The 23,247-nt window shown below is 40.6% G+C and overlaps 1 protein-coding gene across 1 annotated transcript; it reads right to left on the reverse strand.

Moving 5' to 3' along the window:
• Positions 1-6,105: 6,105 nt before the first annotated feature.
• LOC139923280 (carbohydrate sulfotransferase 1-like) lies at positions 6,106-7,392 on the reverse strand. Its single transcript, XM_071914017.2, has one exon. It carries the CDS (start codon positions 7,390-7,392, stop codon positions 6,106-6,108), a length of 1,287 nt encoding a protein of 428 aa, XP_071770118.1.
• Positions 7,393-23,247: the final 15,855 nt, after the last annotated feature.

Raw genomic sequence — 23,247 nt, forward strand, 5'->3', positions numbered from 1 at the left:
TAACAGTCAAAAATGTGATTCTTCTGAAAACTGCGATATTTCCATGTTTCCCACATTCCCAGACCTCTAAAGGCTTCATTTTTAGCTCATGACTGCTCGTACTTGTTTGCTTGTGTGCGTGTGTGCTAATCTCATTTCAGCTTTTCATTCCAGCCAAGGGGGGAATGTGAGCAATGGCAGCAGAGCAAGAGAGCCACAACTTACCACAGTGACGTCAACTGCACTGACCAGTCTGACCGGTGCTGCGTGCGCTCACACACACTCACACACCTCCGCTCCTCCACTCACACCTATACCCACATTTCCGTGGGGGAATTAGCATCAATGGCTCCTCAGTGTGGGGCTGTGTGTATGTGTGTGTGTGCGTGAGAGAGAGAGAGAGACACAGAGAGAGAGAGAGAGTGAAAGAGTGTGTGTCACGGACGCTTGCCAGTAGCAGTTATAGCTCCTGCTGAGAGACAGAGTGTCATTTCCAGCTTTTTTCCCCCATTTAAAAACAAGTTCATACACCCTGCGAGATTTAACACTTTAATGTATTAAATGTTTTAAAAATAGGTAAATATGAAAGGTTTTTAAATGAGCATATTACAATGTCAGGATGTTGTCGTGTTCATTCCAGTGAGAGCTTGGATGTTTTCAGGAGCATGCTTCGTGCAACAGTCCAGCAACAACAACGCAGATACAACATGATCTCACACAAATAAGTGAAATGAACATGAACTCTGAAACACCGATTTACGCCCGTAATTTGGTGTTAACAAGTAGTGTTCATCTCTTGTTTTTCTGTGGGATCATGTTGCTTCTTCCTGTTTATAGTCGTGACCGCGTTGTGCTGGGAATACGTAATTTTAACGCTTTACATGCCACCAACACCTAATTTGGTGTTAACAAGTCATGTTCATTTCATGTTTTTCCTGTGAGATCAGGTTGTGCAGATGTCATCTAATCTGATGCTTTGCAATCTTTTTTTTTTGGATATATTAGAAACATTCATTTGAATTTAAATTTATTACCACAAGCAAATTTTATAACCCAGAGGAATACCTATTTCAGTTGCATACTGTAGAACATATTTGATCATTTTTGAATTTCATTTGAACACAGCTCTGCCTTTTACAACGTATGACAGTGCTCGGGGTCCTTATACACATAATAACCAGGTAGCTACCACTCACACTGACCTGCTGACAGCTTCAGTTAAACTATTCATATCACTAGTAGCACAGCTCAATTTGCCCAACCGCCGGCGGCCATTTTCCCGGCAATCAAACAACACCCGGGACACCCTGCGCAGAAAAGTCCAGCAAAGTGATGTCATGATTGATCCCACATGAATAGTTGAGATTGCACTGCTGAAATCTCATTCACAACTCAGTGCAGGTGAGAATGTCAGCGGTCACCTGGGCAACTGATTCGATCATCCAGGCTGTGAGAGTCAAATACAATGAATCATCACAAATCATCATAAAAGATGATGCTGGGAAGGGGTCAAAGCCAATACGTATTTGCCAGTACATGTAAATATTCCTCACATAACAGATCCACTGTGCATCTCAGCAACAAGGACATGTTAAACACATGTTAAAGTGATGTTGAACTTTGGTAGCATCCTGGACATGATGTAAGCCCAAAATTGGCGATTCTCTGTTATCTGTTGCTCCGGTGCTCCATGAGAGACGATTGGAGAATTGTGTTTTTTTTCTGTCTCCATTCACTGCCATTGTGTGGCGAGCCTGAAAACAAGTCTGAAAATCACACTTCTAGCACATAAACAAACACAAACAAACCAGATTCTGACAATATTTATAAAAAAAACGAGTCATTCTGCAGAATCTTTTGTAACACCAAAATTCTTCCTACCAGATTTCGGTGTTACATTTGTTGGTTTAATAACATAAAGAAAGCCAGGAGAGAGAGCTGGCAGTGAATGGAGAGAAAACAAAAACGCAATTCTCCAATCTCCTCTACAGCAACAGATAACAGAGAATCACTGATTTGGGGGTTTTATCATGTTCAGGAAGCAACCCAAGGTACTACCAAAGTTCAACATCACTTTAACATGTCATAATTCATACAGTGAATGACAGAAATGATGTTTACACACATGCACAGACTGAACAAACAGAGCAGAAGGACCTGTGGAGTCGGAGGAGGTCAAGGAAAGCAAACGGCAGAGTTTTGACAGAATGACCGCTTCGTTCCTGCATGACTCTTCTCGCAGCAGCCTTTGCTCACTAACAAGTAGTTTTAGCTACCAGGACATGTCTTGTCAGCTCGGCTCAGCAAGTAGAGCACATAACTTTCTGGTCTGTCACGCAGTCACACAGGGTCAGATTATTAAGGTCACATTATAAGGGGATAAGAATAAAAAAGAGAGACAGAGAGGGGATTTGCTGTACTTTCTTTCAGGGGGCTGGCGGACCATATGTTCAGCCCAGGGACACAATAACCAACACGACGGGCTCAGCGAGAGCCTAGAGACACAGCAACACATGGGAAGCAGGCCCCAAACTGTGTGCGAGGGTCAGGCATGTGGAGTAAGTGCTCCACTACCAGCAAACTGTTACAGCGGAGCGCTGAAAACAAGGACAGAGTTGAGTTTGAGTGCTTTAAGTTCACAACTCTCCAATGATGCCGTTATTTCTCCTTTTAATTTTCCAACTAAGTAAATGAGACATAAATGAGAAAGGAAAGAAAAGCATCCAACTTTTGCTCTCAGTGGCTGATACATTCCTGAATCCATTAAAGCCTGTCTAGAGACGTTTTGGCACCAGATGGACAGGTCAAGGACTACAAGATTGTCATACAAGAGCTTGCAAGCGTTCTAACGTCTATGCAGTCCAGCCATCTCAGCTAGTGTGGCTGCTTTGTTGATGCCTAAAGAAAACACCCAAATGTGTAAAGTTCTACCTTTGCTGTATCTCCTAGTTTGAAATTAAAATTATGTCAAGCACATCCAGAAGATTCAGAGGTAACATGCGAAAAAACAGAGTGAGCACTGAGGCAAAGGAACAATCCCCTGAGATCTCTGTAAGAAAGAAAGAGGTGGATGATGGAGGAAGCAGGGAGAGAGGGGGAGAGAGAGAGAGGGGGGGAGAGAGAGAGAGAAAGAGGGAGAGAGAGAGAGAGAGAGAGCTTGCCTCCAGCCCCGGCACCGAGGAGGATCAAAGGTTTGTGCTCTGCATCTCAATGGACATCCAGTCACCAATACTGATGAGCCAGAGTGTGTGATGCTCCATTCACAAGGTTTATCTCTTATGGGTAAACAAGTGGATAGTGCGAGGAAATCAATGGACCGCTAGCCTACATTGTTCTGTCCACACGGCCTCCTCTCAAAACTCTGTGCCCCATTTGCATGTTATTCAACTGTACAGTTATTCACTGTGATGCCAGTCGCAGAAATCACCATCCGAAGCTTGGCTTGTAAAAGGCTAAAGGAAACGAAGAATAACATTTTTACATTAAAACAAAAACATTATTTCTAATGGTGTCCTGGACAAACTTTACTTTACCATTCATTGCTGTACCTGCGCATTCAACACATCTACAGTATTGTTATAGTCGCATTAAATACAATTAAAAATCTCTCTAATGTCATGGTATACGCTATGAGAGGGCACTTTACAAATTTAGAATCATGCTTTGTTTCTGTTTCATTTATTTTGTCCAAACAGTGTATCTATACATTGATTTATTCCCTTGAAACAGAAATTTGCAGTAATAAATAGGAGACAATTAATTCTGCTCCAAGTATTATGGAGGAGCCGTCTCTTCTGTCTTCGTGGCTTATGAGCCTCTGAATGCAATATATTTATGTGCATTACCAATATGGCTTGATTGAATGATGGAGATTACATGGTAAAAATAAATATCCAAATAATCAAATGCTACTGTTTGATGTTAAATATATTACCAAAGTCTTATGTGCCGTTCTTGCTATTCAAATAGGCTAGCAACGTTGTTTTGTGCACACATCGTTACCATTTTGGTTAAACTATACATAATACAAAAACCACATTCAATTTAAGCTGCTAGGAAGGAGGTTTAGATATTCAGTATTCAGCATGAAATGGTCACTGTAGTCTGCTTTCTAACTTGTCTTGTCCTCATGGGCAGATGATTTGCCAAACTAGACATTGCATGAGTCGGTAAGCAACTCATGCAATGGAACTGCAAAAGTTCACTGAACATTGCTGTTTGTGCCAGTTTTTGGGTCTCAAGTGCAGGAGTTGTTGAGATTTCTGCATGTTTATTTTTGCTGCAATAATGGTCCAAGATTACATCAATATCCATAGATTATAATGCACTCAGTTTTACAGTAATGAAAATTATTGACCAACATGATATTATTTTGTGCTTAATCAGTTCAGGAATGTTATTTTGAATGCAAGAACAGAAAAGTCTGTTCCTGTTCAGAAATGAACAAATAGGAATCTAAACTGAGAAATATTTTGTTGATCAAAACAGGACAGTTATTCCATGCCTTGGCACCTGTCCAAAGGGTTCAGCAGTCTTTTCCTTGTAAAAAAAAAAGGAGTACGACAAAACAGGACACATTTCTTTCTAGGATTTGGGGGGATTTCAGCTTTTTGTAATCATCTACCCTTTTACATTGCTTGGTGGAAACAGCATGCCAAACATGATTGGAAAATTTGGCCCAGATTCTGGGCTAGTTAATGACAGTCATGTACTGTAATGGAGGCTTTTATCTCTGATTTAATATAGACATGTTTTGTAAATGTGGTTGTTATGCTTAATGTCTTATCCTGTCAAAACAACCAGCAGGGAAGCAAACACATGAATTTGCAATTTACACAATTATTCTACAAAGGCATATCTTCCTCAGGTATGAATCTTTATGCTTCTTGGAGAAGACAGACATTCATGAGCCAACATCACTTTATAAACTGTCAACACAGTTGAGACAGTATCCATACCATTGTTTAACGATGATGTCTGATACTTTAAATACACCGTTTGGCCACCTTTGATCTTCATGTTGATTCTCAAGTAGATTCTCAAATTTTCCCTTCTCTGTGTATTAACTGTATAATATCTGCTCAAAGAGCAAAAATTGTGCTTGTTTTAAAAATGTTGTGTGTGATCTTATTCTATCAAGTAAATCCATCAGCGAAGAACCAAGTAAGTCCTTTTTATGTTTATCAGATGAGTTAATTTTTCAAAGTGTGTCTCATTATCTAAAGACTCTACACTGGAGTGGTGTACACAGTCATTGTTAAAGACAGAAGAGGCTGTGTAAAATCCACACTCCCAATGATTTGGAATAAACCAGCAAGTATATGGCTGTAAAAATAAAATGAAACGGATAAAATTTTTTCTTGATCTGTACGCTTCAATTTATACTTGGATTACAACCTAAACAATGTCTATAATCCATATTTCTAACAATGTAATCATCTTCAAAAATGTGACCTCATGTCTAAATACCTAACGAGGATTTCAGCATTACCACTCATTAGTTGTTTGTCCATCACAGATGGTCTAAATCCTGTGATGAAACGCTCATGACATCCGGTGGGATGCGGTCCCTTTGACTTGAGTGCCTATTAATTGTCTGCAATTATCCTTTGCAGTGTGACATCTGCCACAAGTATCTCTCCTGCTCCCACACGGGTAGAAATGCCATAGTGGTAAAGGTTGACTGCGACATTCACTATTTATTGCACAGTAGGGCTTGTACAGTCCAATTTTGTCATCACAGGTCTAAAAAAAAAAAAACACACGTCTGCTTCACAGAGCAGACCCCTCCCCACTCCCACAATTTGAAGGGCAACATTTTACTTTTGTTGAAACAACAGCTTGCATACAGGAAATTAATGAAGACAGTGCCTTGTCTTGGTTCTATTCATGGAAAAGTAAATAATGAGACATTTGTAAACTAGCTTGTTTTGATTACTTTGACTTTAAAGTGTGCTGTTCTGTAACATTGGGGAATCATCCATAGTTCCCTCGGTGCATTCAGGATCTTTAAAGTTTAGTGCAAATTTGAAGAAACAAAATTACAGAAACAAAAAACTGAACTAAGGAAATTATAAGGCAACATTTATAAATATATCAAAAATAGTCATTAGAGAACTATCTTTGTTACAAAAAAGGTACAAAAGTTTTGTCCTGTACCAGTGAGAGGGACATGTTCTTCAATTCCTCCACTGATTTCACAGCCTTGTATCCCAGCTGGTGAAGTACTTTTTGACACACGGTCTGCGTATACTCTACCATATCGTACGACAGTTTCAACCGCCAACTTTCTGCGTTAGCCGCCGAGTCTCTCACTGTACCAAACTTGTGTTTTGCGGAGGGCTCATTGCTGCCCCTAGTGTTTGCGTGTATCCAGTCTTCCACATTTTTATCCATAGGCAGCCCCAGGTAGTCATAGATCTCCTTTGTCTTGAGGAGCGGATTTCTAGCTAAATCCTCATAGCGAACCAACATGTATTTCCCTTTCAGCCAATAGGGGTGACTGAGACCGGTCGACACGGAACTGAGAAAGTCTTCACAGACAACTGTAAGCTGACTCAAGTCTAGATTGTAGGGCCGTCGCCCCGTGGCCCTCCAAATGCGCCACAGACGATATGTATCCCTGAACGTCTCAATCCGTGATGACAGGATCCCACGAGGATCTCTGACCAGTTGAATCACTTTAATATTCAGCCGTGGGTCTTCCACCAAGGCGCGCAGGTCTCCGATCTCCGGCACCCGGACGATCTTGATCGCCACATGCCGCTTCTCGCGGCACGCCTCAGTGGCTAAGGTCATGTTTAGAGTTGCACACTTCTTGACACAGTCCCCCTCCTCCACATTAACATCAGCGGGACCGAAGGCATCACACACGGGTTGCTGGCACAACGCCCGGCTGGCGCCCCGGCGGAACAGTTTGTCGGTGGTGTGGTTGGTAGGCGTCGGCTTGATGTAGCTCTCAAGGAAATAGAGGTCGCAACCGTACAGGCTTCGCAAGAGGTCCCGACTGGCGCCCAGCATCACGCGCCGGTCCGCAGCGTTGCGGCTGTGCGACAGACGTGGAATTAGAGTGGTCTGAACGTGATACAGAGGCTCAAACAGGTAGAACACCTCCTGATGCTGGTTGAGCAGCTGACCGACAAAGGAGGAGCCGCTGCGGGTGGTGGCCAGGACCAAGATGTGGGTCTTACGGGTGGCATTGATAGAAAAGTAAGGGTAGTCATCGCAGCCTCCGCCGCCCGCTGCTCCCCGTTCAAAGGGCGGTTCTGTCTCCTGCCCCCCCAGACCGCAGTTCTGGGGGCTGGGCAAGGGGCACAGCTGGAAAGGCTTGGAGGTGAGTGTCCGGATGGCGGTGTACTGGATGGCAATGGAGGCCAAGGCCAGCAGAATCACTGCCTTCCAGGAACATTGCATGGCTGAACCACTTCATTTAGACACAGCGGTCCATGCCAGGTCCTCCCTGTGAACAAAGAAATGTTTGTCTTTTTATATCACTTACTCTTATGTTTATTATGCAGTTTTAGTCCAACAGTTTTGATTATAAGTAATGTTAATCTTTCTATATGTGATTACCCAAGCTGAATACATACATAGTACAGTGTAGATCACTCTGAAGAATGCCAATCAATTACTGCCCTCCAGTGACAACTGTTATTGCACCTTTTATACTCCATTTACACATTGTAAAATAGAGAAGAACTGCAGAATGAAATTCCATTTGGATGTATAAATTGACTACAGAATGATTTTATTATGATTCATTTTAGGACTTGAGGTTGAACAATAAATGGGTAGAAGCACAGCCTCATACGGACTACTTTGCATTATGCTTGATTCTAGGACTTGCAGGCTATATTTCTATGTGCTGTTTTGGTGCTGGAGTCAGAGGCAGGGATGAAGATTGATTAGACATTGAACAAGAACAGTACTTGCAGGCGTATGCCATGACATCATGCGGCTGAATCACGTGCTCATGCTGTTTTGTTAAATTCACCTCCTGTTTGTCCCGTCTTTGCCATAGCCTAGTTTATGAGAAATAAAAATAGGTGAAGAAGAGTGTGCTGAGCCCTAAACTGTTGGCTCTCAAACAATCAACTGACACTGACTGCCAAACATGTACGGCAGTCTGAGCCTCTAAACCACAGGAGTGGAGCACAAAGCAAGCAATGGTGTAAATATATTTTTGTTATTTGCACAATAGCAATAAAATAACCATTTTGCACCAATTTTAACCGCAGCTGTGGGTAGCATATATGTCTGTATGTGTATGTATTTTGCTTTAGGGTTAAACAATGCACCAAAAGTTACCACACCATGATTATTAGGTGAACAAAACACTCAACACAGCAGACTGCATGAGTACTTCATCATGTGAATACTTCAGCCCTACACTAGATGAGTCAACCTTCCTCTCCATATATTCACCCTGGATTGCAGCCTACTCCAATATGTATGCATCTAATTCAAGGACTGTTATTTGGCCTGACTGGAGAGCGTAAGCACTGCACTGTATTCCACTGTATTATCAAGAAAAATGTCACAGCTAGCCTCTGGAGAAGTGAATAATAGTTGAGAGCCTCAGTGCCAATGTCATGTCAAGGGGAAATAATGTTGCAAGGCAAGAATTAGGTAATATCTTTAACCTCATTTGGTCCATTTGAATTTTGATTGCTTATAGTTTGAATAGTATCCTAAACTGGGGCCTTGGTGCAGGCTATAATGGGGTAAGTCTCTTTAAAATGTAGGCTTACCATCATCAACTCAGAAGGCATAAATGGGACTTGTAAGATCCAAATAGGAATGATGCGTCAGGGCATCACTTTCCACTCCAAACTACAACGTGGGGCAAGGCTACTTTAAAAATAATATTATTTTCCGAAATAAAATAAAAAATCCGTTACTTGTTTAACATGAGCAGAAAAATCTAATTTCTCCCGACTGCATGGGCTGCAGCCCGCTGTTTGGGTAAGCGGAGATGACAATTTTGAGATGATTTGTTTTTAAATCTGAGCACAACAATACAAAATACTGACTTCTACAGCAATAGCCTGGCAATACAGACAACTTATGGCTCGTGGAAGCAATAGATTCTTTCCTCACATGCAAATTGTGGAGAATGAAGCCTATACTGCTGCAGCGTGAACAGGTTAGGCTTACTGACAAGAGATTTTCCGCGATGCAGACATCCTCACCAATGCTGGGATAAGACAAAACGGCACAAATGAACGCATCCCACCCAGCCGCAAGTGCTTCAACAAACCACTCCGTAAAATTAAGCCTATGCAGATCGCATAAGCCTAAGTGATTAGGCACGCTGATATTATGGAACACATTCCCACTTGTTTCCTATATATACCTTATTGGCAGCTGTAGTCTTCTCATGATGCGCTGTATGTCCATGTATCACGGCTGGTTTCCTTTAGTCTTGATCAACGTTTTCCACCGTGCGCTTCTTCTCGGATAGGGAAGAAATGAGCTTGGCAGACCCGTATTATCCATACAACGCTACAGCGAAGTGCCCAAGCCGGTTTTGAGTTGAACAGTTGGGCTGAAGAAAGAGAAGAAGAAAAAGAAGAAGAAGAAGAAAAAAAAAAGAAAAGAAAGTGATGGAGTTTAACGTTGAAGCGGTCGTGTTGCTCAACAGCCAGGCGGTTAAGAGTGACGGAGGGAGGCAACAGCCGGGCTTCACTGAAATGATGCGCAGAGGCTGAGAGTGTGTGAGGTACACAAGGAGCGACTGTCTGGACCACCCCCAGACCCCTCCCCTCTCCACCTGCCTCTCCCTCTCTCTCTCTCTCTCTCTCTCTCTCTCTCTCTCTCTCTGCCCCCCTCATCTGCCCTCTCCTCCCTTGCTCTCCCCTCCCCTTTCTCTCTCTCCCTCACTCACACACAAACACACACTCATCATTCTTATCCCAGTCTTGTCCCTTGTCTGCCACATCACACACGCACACGCACACTCACACACACACGCACACGCACACACACACGTCAGCTCCTTTTACCCAGCCAATGTGGCAGCGGGTTCACAGTGATTCCATCAGCCCTTTTTTCAATTTGATTTTTTTTTTTTTTTTTTTAATATGAAAGCATTGAGACCAGCCTATATTATTATTTTTTTAGATCAATTGAATTGGACACAACCGCCACACCACTCCAACATTTTCCCTTCCGTCGTCGTACGTTCCGCAGGTTATTTCGGGTCACTTCTTACATGTTATTCCACCTGTCTGATTCTACTTAGAAAAGAGCAAGCCTCGCCTGTTTGAAGGGTTTTATTGCGAGAGTTTCTCCTCTGACTTTGACGTGAACTCGTCACATCAGCATTACTGCCTGGGGCTCTGTGATTCTGCAAAGCCCTCTCTCCAGGGCATCTGCAGCCCCGTTATTGATATAGTAGTGGGTGGGCCGATAATGAACATGATGTGAGGCTGCCAAGAACATGCATGGCTAAGGAAGCTCGACTGAAACAACACTTATTCTCCTACAGCAAGACTAAAGGTTTGGAAAACACCTATAAAACATGATAAACGCACACCAATAAAGATAAAAATCAACATGCTCTCACATAAATGCTCCCACAAACACACATGCACACAAACAAGAGAACTACATTTTCGTGACACTTTTGTTGACAATTTTTTGGTTCATTAGAAGACATGTTCTCAAATATTTGAGCCAATTTAAAGCATTTCAGGGGGTTAAACGTACGATGCTAAGAGCCTGTGGCTGGTTTGTTATGTCTACATCATCTCTATCACATGATTATTAATACAAACACATTTTTTGAATTAAAAACAGCCTTGTTTTCAGATTGGCCCCCATGCATTTTATCCAATGTGTGTTCAAAAGGGTTTCGTAAGCCCAAGGGTTGTAGAATTTGCTCAGCCCATAGAGGAGCATGTACTCCTTCAAATGAATTCAACACATCAAAATACTCAGAATTGGATTTCCGAGGTTTTCAACTGACAACAGCAAAATGTAACCAATGAATGAAGAGAAGAAACAAAACTTTTCTATGGATGTAAACATGCTTTATTCTCTCATTTTGATGTATTGATTCTTTTGCATTGGCCCAAAACTCTGTTGACAGTTTCTGTTTTTCACTCACTTTGGGGTGAAGTACACACTGCAGGAAAATTGCTTGAAAAATATCACTAACACTGCTCCAACAGAGACTGCACAGAACAGTAGAGGAGTGAAAACAACAAGAACTATCTTCTGCAATATTTAATAACAGATTTCCAATCACGATGTAGCTAAGTTGAGAAGTCAGATACTCGATAGAAATTACATCCTTAAGTTAAATCGAATCACACTTGCAAATTGGCTCAGTTGGCAGCGCACATGCAGCCTATATCATACCTGTATGAAATAAACATGTGGATTTAAGACATAGAAGAGAGTTATTCAGAGGAAAAGAGTCCTATTTAATCCTTGATAGCATAAATAACATTCCCTTAATATTTCAGATCATATTGTTTAGCCCATCTTGCGGTTATTATGTGTGAAGTGTGCTTAGGGGAAGTGAGAGTAATGCAGTTGAACAAGAGGGTTAAACTCACTCTTCAGATGGAAATACAGTTTTTCCTCAATTGATTTGACACATTTCTCCAAACTAAGGTTCATGCTCTCAAAACTGTTCACACAGCCATCGAAACTGACTCATTTTACAAAAAAAAACAGCCCAATTCCACTGCAAAATGAAGTCTACTGATAATACTTTCTGATAATACTTTCAGATATATTCACACAAGAATACTGATGATAAAACATGTTTATTAGAAAGTTCCACAATCCCTTTCCATAATCTGATTTTATGGAGTCTTATCAATAATTTGTTGATGAAACGATTTCCTTACAGTAAGCAAAACAGCAAAATGTCTGTGCCTCAAACTTTTGGAAATACTAATATTTCAGAGTTCACATGAAGGGCTGTGTCCGTTTTGGTGATGTCATACCTGACATTTTGCTTATGTGTGATAAGGAAAAGAGGTAGAAGCATTGATGGACATGATGAATCACCAATGACTTTATTCCTCATCAACCATTTTATTTCTGACCGGCCAGAGGATTTATGTACTATGTTGTTTTGTGGGTTGTCTTTTATTTCAAACTCTATCTCTATGCAGATGATAATATTGTATCTTTTAGTGCACTCTCTGTATAGTATAGGCTCTTACTTGTGCATAGTCACAAAAATAATTCAGAACATAAGGGAGCGTTTTTTGTTGTTGTTCAAAATGTTTTTCTCTAGATTCTGTATTATTGATGCTCTGCATACAATGGCACTAAAAAAAATATTTGCCTTCTTGTCTTTGTCTTATTGTTTGTGTTCTTGTACCAAACATATTTCAAAATCTATTTATTTTGGGATGTTTGTAATAAAGTAAGTATATGAATTGGAATGGTCTTTATTCACTGTGTGGCACTTTTCAAAACACAATTACAAGGTGCTTTACAAAGACAAAAACTATAGCAGATAAAATCAACAGCAAAAGTGATAAGATAAAGTAATAAATCAATAAGAAAGGGAAGAACCATACAAAAGAAGTAAAGAAAACAAACAAAAAACAATTAACAACTTTTTGAAGCATTAAGAAGCAGCCAATCAGTGGTGTGTAAAGGCTCTGTGAGGGGCAGGGCCAAAAATCTCTGAAAGGGCATTTCCCCAGAAATGCTAGTCGGGTCTGGGGGTGGGTCTGAAATCTTTTGAAAATACATATCAATGTAAGGGAAAAAGGAGGTAACTTTTGACATTTCTTTACATTTAATACTCATTCCTACAGTTGGTGACACATAGCCTACTGCCAGTAATTATATAAATGGTGATCTGGCCATGAGATTGCGTTTGCCCCTGGGAGACATTCTCACACACTGTTCAATTCTACCGATCACATCCACTATCAAAGAAAACTCTCCACCCCAGCAGGCCTTTGATGGCGTCTCTCTTTGTGCTTGTTTACAGTAGCCCCTTTCACACAGATGAAAATGGCAGCTTTGAGTTCTGTGTGAAAGGGTCATACCGGCATTATGAAGCCGGTTCAAGGCAGGCTTCTGGTGCTGTGTGAAAGGAGTACTTTAAAAAGCCGCCTTTCTTACGCGTTGAGTGGTGACGTAAGTTCTAGCAGGGAGACTCACCTGGCACACAGGTTCTCAATAGCTGTCCAGCTGCAACCAATTAGTCTACTCAGCTTAAAAGCATACCCCTTGCTCTAACCCCTTCACCTCCCCACCGCCGCCAGTGTGTGACCCCCAGGGGACAGGGGATCCCACCAAATCTCTTTTTATTTTTTTTGGGGGGGGGGACATTTTTGCCTTTAATCGACAGTTCAAAGTAGAGATAGACAGGAAAGATTGGGAGAGAGAGATGACGTGATGTGACAAAGGTCCTGGGTTTGACCACTGAGCCACCAGGACGCCCCCCTGCCAAATCTCTTTTAATAAATCATTTTGTGTTCACTCATTTCGTGTTTCCAGAGTCTCCCTGATTAAAGTAGTATACGTTGTTACAAAGTGGTTCACTGTATCATGAAGATAACCAATCAGAAACTACCAAACGCCATTGCATATGTTTACTTATTGACTTACTAGCCTGTGCCTGCAGACTTTTTTGCGTGGCATCTTCTCCTGGCTGTAGTCAAGTTTTATAGAAGACTGCATTACTAGTAGCTATATGTATTCCATTGCCTTAGCGCGCTTTAAACAATAAGAAAAATAAAATAAAAACATAAACAAACGTTCTTCTCTAGTTGGCGTCATCTTTAACAGCTGATCAGTGTAAAGAAACACTTGCATGTCTTGTGCTGCTTAGCAAAGCAGTAGGGATTGTGTGAAAGGGAACAAGCTGGCGAATTGATGGCTTACTAAAGGCAGTGTGAATTGGTTTGGAACTAGCAATGATGCATTTCCAATAAGGCCTTTTTTCCGGCTCCTCTGCCTGAAATTGGCTAGTCACATTTAGGTGCCCTTTGCTTGATGCTCCCTGAAGTTGCTGGGGTATTGTCTTAACCTTGCAGATGAAAGGCCCATCAATGTGCCCACAGCGGTGCCAATGGGAGGCCGATGAAGCGGCAGCCAGACAGTTCTGATTCTGTGGCCGTCCCCGGAGCATTCATGTCAATGAACCCAGCCTGTGAAGCCTCGTCAGGGGAAGCACTCCGCACCGAAGCCGGGCATCTGCTACAGAGCGATAGCCTTTCTGCTTTAGCCATGCATTATCGAGTAAGGCTATTCTTCTTGAGCATGCTTTAAAAGGATTTGAAATAGATTCATAAAACGCCAGGCTAAATGGTGTGTGTGTGTGTGTGTGTGTGTGGTGGGGGGGGGGGGCTTGCTTTGTTCTTTTTCTCTGTCATCCATATGCCAGTTTGCATGTGGGGACAGTTAGAAGATGGGTTTTGTGTCTGCCATTTTTCATTCACAACTTGGAGCTCAGCACACAAGGATTTCAAAGGATTTTTCAAAACAGAACATTTGAGAGTGTGAGAAACCTTATACTGTCTCTGCTGTTGGTGCATCATCTGACAACACATTTTTTATTTATTGTAATACATGTCACACAAGATAAACTTTTCTTCAAAATATAATCAGAAAAAAATGGAGTCCATATGTGAGATTTCACATTATGTGTTATGAATATGTATAATCGCATCACAGAAAATATTAGAAACAAGTAGCCAATACAGAGAAATGATTGATGGATTTATTGATAATGTTTATTAGTCTCAGTCTCATTTCAGTCATTTAATCCAATTAAGTCATTGATTTTATTACCTTCACCAACGGAGTTAATAAAGATATTTTCGCCCCATTCCGTCTGTTTTCCATCTGTTAACAGGATGTCTCAAAAAGTTATGAATGGATTTGCACACATGGGGTAAGGATAAACTGATTAACTGTTCACACTGATTGGCCAAAGGGGGGCGTGGCTTCTCACTAAAAGGCATATAACTTCCGAACAGATTCACATAACACCGTCAAACTTTGTGGCCTATCAGCAGACATAAGACGAGACAAACCCTCCATTATTGGCCCAATCAAACAACATGGAAGCACTGGAGAGCTCATTTCCAGTTTAGACATAACCGCTCTGCAAATCTTTCCAAAACTTGGTGCAGCAGTAGAAGAGCAGCCCTAATGCAAACTGAACAGATATAGTGCTGACTGGCCAGGTCGTGATTCGATAATTGGCTAAAATGCTTAAAAGTGAACAGGCAGATCTCATGTCCCATTTCAGCTCCAGTCATGAAGATGTGTGCATCTCCTGATATGAAACAAGTTTGGTATTGGGGCATGGAAGAAACTATTAACTTTATTTTTAACTATGTGGAACAGGCATATCCTGACAATTGCATAGTGTTGGCGGAGGTATGCACTCTGAGTGCCATCTAGTTTGTTATGGAAAACTTTGTCAGAAAAACACTTTTTTTTTTCAGTGTTTGTATTTGTGGTTTTCAATTACCATTCCACCAAATAGCATAGCTGTTATGTGCTTCTGATGATGTAATTGTGTTTTGGAAACCAGGACAATGTATTCTAATTGCTGTGTGTGCAAGTAAGTGGAGGGTTTCTGGTTTGAATCAGGTTGAAGGCAATTAAATGCCTACCTTTGCAATAACACTCATTTCCCACAAACTATAGGTAGGCATGACAGATTTTCTTTTTCCTAGTCAGCAGAGCTTTCAATACATTGCCAATTCCTAGAGTTTGTCATGCTTCAATATGCTGTTCAGCTGAACAGAATAGGTTTCAGGCTACTGTTTGGTATGCACCAAAAACAGGAATTACCCAATCTGCATCCCCTACATTGAATATGTAAGTGACCTGAAAAAGCTCAGATTCAGTCAAGTCTCCGGCAGCACTGGTATTACTCCACGCTCTCCAGATTGCTTGAAATTCCAACTAGACATCGGCCTCTTGGGATGAGCTTTATGCAGTGTGAACCCACAGAGCTTTGTCTGTCACTCTGCTGCGCCGTCTCCTCTGTCAAAGGTCTCCTTAATCAAATAGACACCACATACTGTATCCCCTCTCTCCATGCATCCATATGTATGGGCTCTGACATTTGATAAACGACTTTGTAGTCTTGGCAAAAATAACAATATGACATTTGAAACACACACACACACACACACACACACACACACACATTCAACCATCAAGTACAATCTTTGGTGTCTCTGAGAATGTGGACAATTTGGGAGAAAGTATGTACATTGACAAGGAAAATCTGAAAATCCCCCGCAAATTTGTTACTGCAGTCCTCAGTTCAATCCTCAGTTCATGTAATATTTATGTCTCTTCTGACACACAGTACAGTCACTGCAGATCACAATGTCAAATAATTAAACTGGACTTGTAAAATGAACATCCTCCTGGGATTTTCCTCCATCCTGCTATTTTAAACACAATATGAAAAAAAAAAAATATGTCTTGGGTTTACCCATAAGAATGAAAAAGATTGAAAGACATGCTTTTGGTTGAGCTATCGAAGCAAAGAAGCAGAGGAAATGGTTGTGCCACACTTAAAGGATAAGGCTGGTGTTTTTTAATGCATTTCTTACCGTCAACAAATCCTATGAAAATAACAAAATCAACAATGCGTTTGCTCTACTCCCGTTACTTTCCGACTTCCCACGTTCCCTTTTTAGCCTTCAACCTGGATGTCATTGGCTCAAACCTTTAAATACAGCTCACAAAGACATAGTTTCTATTTTAAAAATTGCTAACTGTCACGACGAAAAGTCAGGCTGTTGTAGTTATTACCAAATCAAATTTAAATGGGAACAAATTCTTCATTACGACGGGGACTATTTTCAGTGTTACGGAACTACTTTCCTGAGATCGCAAACGTGTTCGCGGTCGGCTTATTAAGTTGTTTGAGTTTACGTTTGTACAGTAAAGCGTCCCAGTGCTGTTATACTGTATATCAGCACTCATGGGATGCCTCTTGTCCAATTAAATTACTCGACCGGAACTAACTGTTGTATAATGTTCTGTATAGCTAATGGAGATTTACCAATAGAACACAAAATGACATCCTGTATTTTACAGTTCCCTGACCGTGCAATTAGAAGCCTTGCATTGAACATTTATTAAGAGTGTTTGTTTAAAATATGGGGGAAACGAAACAACTTCTATTTTTGCATTCTGTATATTATAATTAGCCACAATATTAACGTAAACATATACAAACACCTATTAGAAGACTAACTCATTTGATATAGTAAAAAATAATAATTCAGATTATATCAGTATTGTTATACAATCTAATGTATTTTATATCAGTCTTTTTGTGAACATTGAAAAAAAAAAAAAATGAGAAAAACAACAACTTTCCCATGCTGGAGATCTGTATGCAGTTTGCCTTACACACATCTTTGACCAAGATTGTTGCTGTGTCAGCATTCCTGCTCCAAACACACTGGAGGATGCTTCCACCATTGATCTGCTGATTAGATGACTGTCATCACAATAGCTGTGTTTATGGGTATTCCCTAATATTTTATTGATTTGTTTGTATTGCACTTTTATTCCAAATCAAGAGGAATAGAAATGACAAGTTAAATGAATTTACCGAGCACACCCGGGACATTGTTTTATTGTATTTCTACTTCTGAACCGAAGGAAGAAAAATAAATAAAATAAAACTTTATTTTCAATGTGTACATTTTTTGATCACTTAGAATATATCACTTAGATATCCACTTAAATGTCTTCTATCTGCCTTGGATTTGGTGTCAGGAGCCTTTCAAATGCGTCCAATCCAATTCATTTATTACTCACCTGAAGCTTCTTTTGAAATTCTTACTTAACTGCGTTCACTCTTGTCTCTGAAAGTGTAAAGGTGAGGCAGATTTATTTATATAGTACATTTCGTACACAAAGGCAATTCAAAGTGCTTTACAAAAGGTATATATGACATTAGGTAAGAAATATAGGATAAGATCAATCAAAAACAAATAAAAAGAGATAATAAAGTGTATAACAGGAGAGAATAAATCAAGAGTAGGGTAAAAATGAGTGTCCAAAATCCTTAAATTCCACCGCGGGACCTGCAGTGCGTCATAATCTGTCTCCTTCGTTATGCAAGCATGACCCGATGGCATCATGCTCTCTCTGTTTGGATTTCCCTCTAATGACCTCCTGCTTTATCACTTCTGATAGGGTTTACAACTGACACACATCTTTCAGTATGCTAATTTACACACGTATCTTACGGTAACAATAACACTCACATTATACTCTGTAAGCCCCTTCTCTTTTATCCAGAACACTCTATCATACAGCTTGATTTAAGACACTGGCCATGCATCCTTTGCCAAGAATTCAATAACACTTTACCCAATTTTTTGTAATTTAAATTTCCCTCCAGAGTCTTGGTAGACATTTCAGCTAAGCCTCAAGTCTAAAGTCCCTACTAACCTCACCCCGACCTCCAGCAGTACCTCCGGCCCTCCAGTCCCGTCAGACCTGGAGACCACAACCTCTTTCCCCAGCTGTTACACTCTGTAGCAATGCTAATGCAATGGAGGGGCCACTGCCAACACCAGATTATGGCAAGCTTCGGATCAGTCTGGCCCATCTTTATCATCTGAATGTTTTCCGTGTCCTTAATCATTTTGTCTCCTGAACATTGGACGGTTGGCTGTCTAGCTCACTAGCTCATTGGCTGGCTGGTTGGCTGATGGGAGGAGCAGACAGTAAACTGGGCTAGAACTAAGCCTTCATACTGATCACTCTGTACATGAGATCTGCACAGAAACACTGCATTCAGAGATGTGCAAGGATATACAAATAGGTCTACTTTTTCATTAAATGTGTCAAAATAAATTACAATATTGGTGTAAAATGTATTTAAATAAAATAGATTTTGAAATTTTTGTATTTTGAAAATACAAAAATACAACATTTTCTTAACTTTCAAAATAACATTTTATAATAGAAATTTGGCTAATATAAAATGATTTACTGTTGGTAATTATTATAATGGTATTAGGGACAGTTCAAACATTACTGTGTTTCTCATAATAAATACTTCCAACAATTCATAACGAATGAGTCTATGTTACGTATGAGCAGGGCCGCCGCGTATCTTGCCCATGCTTGGGACAAAATGATCCCCCTCCATCAATCAGCCTTTTTGGTGATTTGTTCACTTCGAGCCAGTACCTCTAAATGAATCAAACTTTTGGGTTTTTTCAGGTTTTCAAGTTTTTTTTTCTTAGATTGAGGTCTTCATAACCTCCAGGCAACGTCCTGTGTGCTGTTACATGCTGTACACCTTTTAGGCCAATAAAGGGCAGAGCATGCTAGTAGTTTTTGCTAGTATTGTGAGGAAGTCAATATATGGCATATCCGAGATGAGCAGATCTGCAGCGTTCAATAGCACTGCCATTTCGAGTCAAGTTTGAGTATTCAGTATAGGTTACGTTTTCTGAAACTCGTTCAACAATGCAGCACTTCAGCGATTTTGAAAGTGAGATGTCGTCGTTTGTGAAGGTATGCAATAGATTGATTTAGCCTACTTAGTCTATTTAGCCTTTCAAATTTCAAATGCATTTAATACTGCCCATCTCTAACTATATCCACACCACTGTTTGTCATTGGGGCAAGGGAGACATTTCATTTCAACATACATTTTTGATCAATGTCAAACCAAGGCAAAGAACAGAATTTACTACCAGGAACATTTACCTTTTGTTAACTGTGTGAGCAAGATCTCGGAAACCATCTTTACCGCCTATAAATGAATGGATGAAATGACTGTTTTTTATGGTGAAATCTACCATCTGAAGTCGATTGTTTCCTATAAACTGGGAACTATATAGATCATCGCTCTGAGATTTGCACTCATGTCATGTAAACTTTGTGACCCTTTGTGAATTAAAACCAACAAATTAAAAAAGCAAGACAACTCTCACAAATCTCTCTCTTTCTCTCGTCTCTCTGTCACTGAAACACTGTACCTCTGGGTTGATGAATCATTCTCCTACTCTGATTGGCACTTAACATGCTTGTGGGATGACTCATTTAGGTTTGACAGAAATCCTAAATGCTAGATTAGAGAATTGGGCCTTATCTCACAGAACTAAAAGGGAACCAAAAGCCTACCAGTTAAATCATTAATGTCTGTCCCTTCGGATACCCATCAGACCCTGTTATTTTAATCTTATATACTGACAGACTAAGAGAGGAGATTGTGTGTAATTATGGAGATAAGAGAAATTAGAGGGCTCTGTTCTTATTGACCTGCCTAATGCAGTGGACTGGAATCTGGGTCCCTGAAAGCCTATTTGTGACTGGCGGATGTGCATTATCATGACATATGAGAAATGCTTTTAATCAGCATCCGTTTTCCATCTGGAACTGCATGGGTCTGCTCTGAAAATCTGAAAATTAAACGATGAACATTAGATTATATTCTATTTTACAAAATATTCTGTATAGTAGTACTTAGTAGAACAGTACTGCTTGTTGATTTGACACTTGCTGAACTTGGCAAAACTAGCCATGTTGCATTTTATGGTAACGACAGCTAACTACCATGGAAGGTGGTCATATTTGGAACAAAATTTGATCAGTATTGCATCCTTTCCTGTGTTTAGCAGTGAGTGGATTGTTGTAATTCAACCACATAATGACTATTACTTTTAGTGTGGCACACTGGTTGTATGTCATCTATTTAAAAAGAGTTGTTTAATAAAGTGTGGGGCATACAGGGAGCGTAAATGGTAAAAAAAAAAAAAAAGAAAAATTAGCTGTGGGAGGGAAAGTTAATGATTCAGTAATTTACTGATTAAAGAATGGGATTATTAAGTTACTCATTTAATTTCCATTTCATTAATTATTAATTATTGTTTTATAAACAGTTCCATTAATTGCATAATTTAAATGTGATTTTAAATAATCACTTTCTGAATTGTTTTTTTTTATTTTTTATTTATCAATAATTCAACAATAATTAATCGCTGAACTAGTCTGTGTGACATTATTAGCATTCATTCTGAAGTACCAATCACCAGCTACTAACACATGTGCAGTCTAACGCACAGGACTCCTGCATGTTAACAGCATTGAAGTCATTTTGCGTTAATCCAGCCTGGTAAAGATCGTTTCTGCTGTCTGTCATATGAGAAAATAAAACTGCGGTTCATTGGAAAAGGAATTGATTTTGCGTAATCATTTGACTTCTTCCAGTGCCCTGAAGTGACCTGATGATGCCTGTTTTAGTGCAATTGCTCTGCCTTTACTGAATAAGATCTATTTATTGGGGCATGTTGTGACCCAGATTCTTCGCTTGTCAAGCGTCTCCTTGGATGGACGAAGGAGCTCAGAAGGCTCTTAAAGCGTTCGCTCCAGTTCAGAACACAAGTCCGTCACTTACAGACGATTAGTCTCAATCCGGAGAGTTGGCTGCCCTTCCTCTGCCTGAGTTTATAACCCTCTTCAGATGATTGCATTTTAGAGCAGACAAACAGATTATATAAAGGACCTCTCCATGTGTTGCACCTGCTTGTTGTTGTCTCGTTGTATTCTTTTAAAGTTTGACCCATGATTGAAGTTTCTCTCTCTGTACAATCCAGAATAGACGATGAGATTGACCTCAGTGGTCAGTGAATTTCAAACAGGGAGAGAAAAAGTCATAAGGCTGCTACTCCTGCTGCTTTAGAGTTTTTTTTTTCTTCGGTTGAAATCCCTGCCGCTACAGTTAGTTAGGAGTGTTTTCTGCTAGCCTCAACTTGACCTAGATATGCCATGAGACATTCCCTCACAAGTTCATGGAAATTAACAGAATCAGACAGCTTATCTGTATATAACACTTGATACAAGTGCTGAAAATGAACACAGTGCAACTGTAGTTTTGGCGCATTGCCATATAGGATTTTTTACATGTAATATTTGCCTCTATTATGCTCCATCAGCCAACGACACAAGCACAAGCAAACATGAATTCTTTCCTTTAATTACAAGGGTAAGTCTGTCATTTGAATCCAGTTTGTAACTCTTGTACCCCCTTTGCAGGCCCCCTGATCTGGGAAGCTGGGAGGGGGGTCGACCTTAACTAATGGTAAGAAGAGAGGAAAAATGGCCTAAAATCAGTGGAGGGCTTAATTTACTTTCTTATATTTTATGTATTATATAAGAGATGTTTTAAAGTTGATATTTCACAAGGCATTACATTTATGCTGTATTTTTCTTTTTTAACCTGATAAAAAAAAAAAAAAAACGTCTGATTCTTCCCTCTGAAGTCTGTCAGAAATGCCACAATCTTGTACAGTATGTCAGTCATTCTGCCATTGTAACTCTGTCAACTTCACATGACTCGGTCAGTCAAGGATTGTTTTTGAACTGTTACTCTTCATGCAGAATAACTTTTACTCTTCACACATGCAGACACACACACACACGCACAGACACACAATAACAGCACATGCACCCACTTCTTTTGTAAAATCTAAAAACACGAAGGCACTAGCTCTCATCCGAGGAAGCTGATTTCCACTGGATTGTCCCTCAGTTATCTACGGGATGGAATGACTAACAGAGTGACTAGACATGACTAGACAGAAGATCGGGAAGAGCACATAGGGAGGCAAAGGAAATCTATTTGTGTCGGCTGCAGTCAGGGTTCAGAGGGCCGATGCAGGTGCCTGATAGCTTGCCACCAGTGTTGTGTTCCCCTCTGTTTAACACAAATATGTGACCCCCCCCCCCCCCCACCCACCCTTCCTTCATGCAAACCCCTTTTATTGAAAAGCTGGTACTGGGGTGAAAGGGAAAGGGGGTCGAGGAGGGGAGTTAAGAGGAAGGAGGGGTTTAAGATAGACATACACCCGAGACCCAGAAAGCTTTTTACCCAATCCTTGCTCACCCAACAGCCTCCCTCTGGAATGCTTCCAGCCCCCCCCCCCCCCCCCTCTGTTATCCCCGCCCCATTTTTCTGTCTGTAACCCCTCCTTCCTCCGGGAAATCCATTCAGCAGAAGCCTGAATGTGAGGATGCGCTGGTGTGGCCGCTCAAAGCATATCATTTACATGTGTGGGAAGCACCCATGCACAAGATGCAGCCTATAGGGGCTTTATGTTTTCTTTTCCACCCGGTTCAATGTCAGGGTTTTTCATCTTTCATGCCCCATTGGAGGCACACAGCGACTTGGACAAAGGAAAACAAGAAGGGACAGAGTGATCCTTATTTCCAACTCTCCCGTACTGAAAAGAAATCCTGGGGCATCCGTTGATATGAATGAGCCATGTGTGTTTAGGG

This window comes from Centroberyx gerrardi, chromosome 1 (assembly GCF_048128805.1).
Source record: "Centroberyx gerrardi isolate f3 chromosome 1, fCenGer3.hap1.cur.20231027, whole genome shotgun sequence".
NCBI classification, from domain to species: domain Eukaryota; kingdom Metazoa; phylum Chordata; class Actinopteri; order Beryciformes; family Berycidae; genus Centroberyx; species Centroberyx gerrardi.

Coding starts and splice junctions, on each gene's coding strand:
- LOC139923280 (XM_071914017.2), bottom strand. CDS start 7,392: ATGCAATGTTCCTGGAAGGCAGTGATTCTGCTGGCCTTGGCCTCCATT.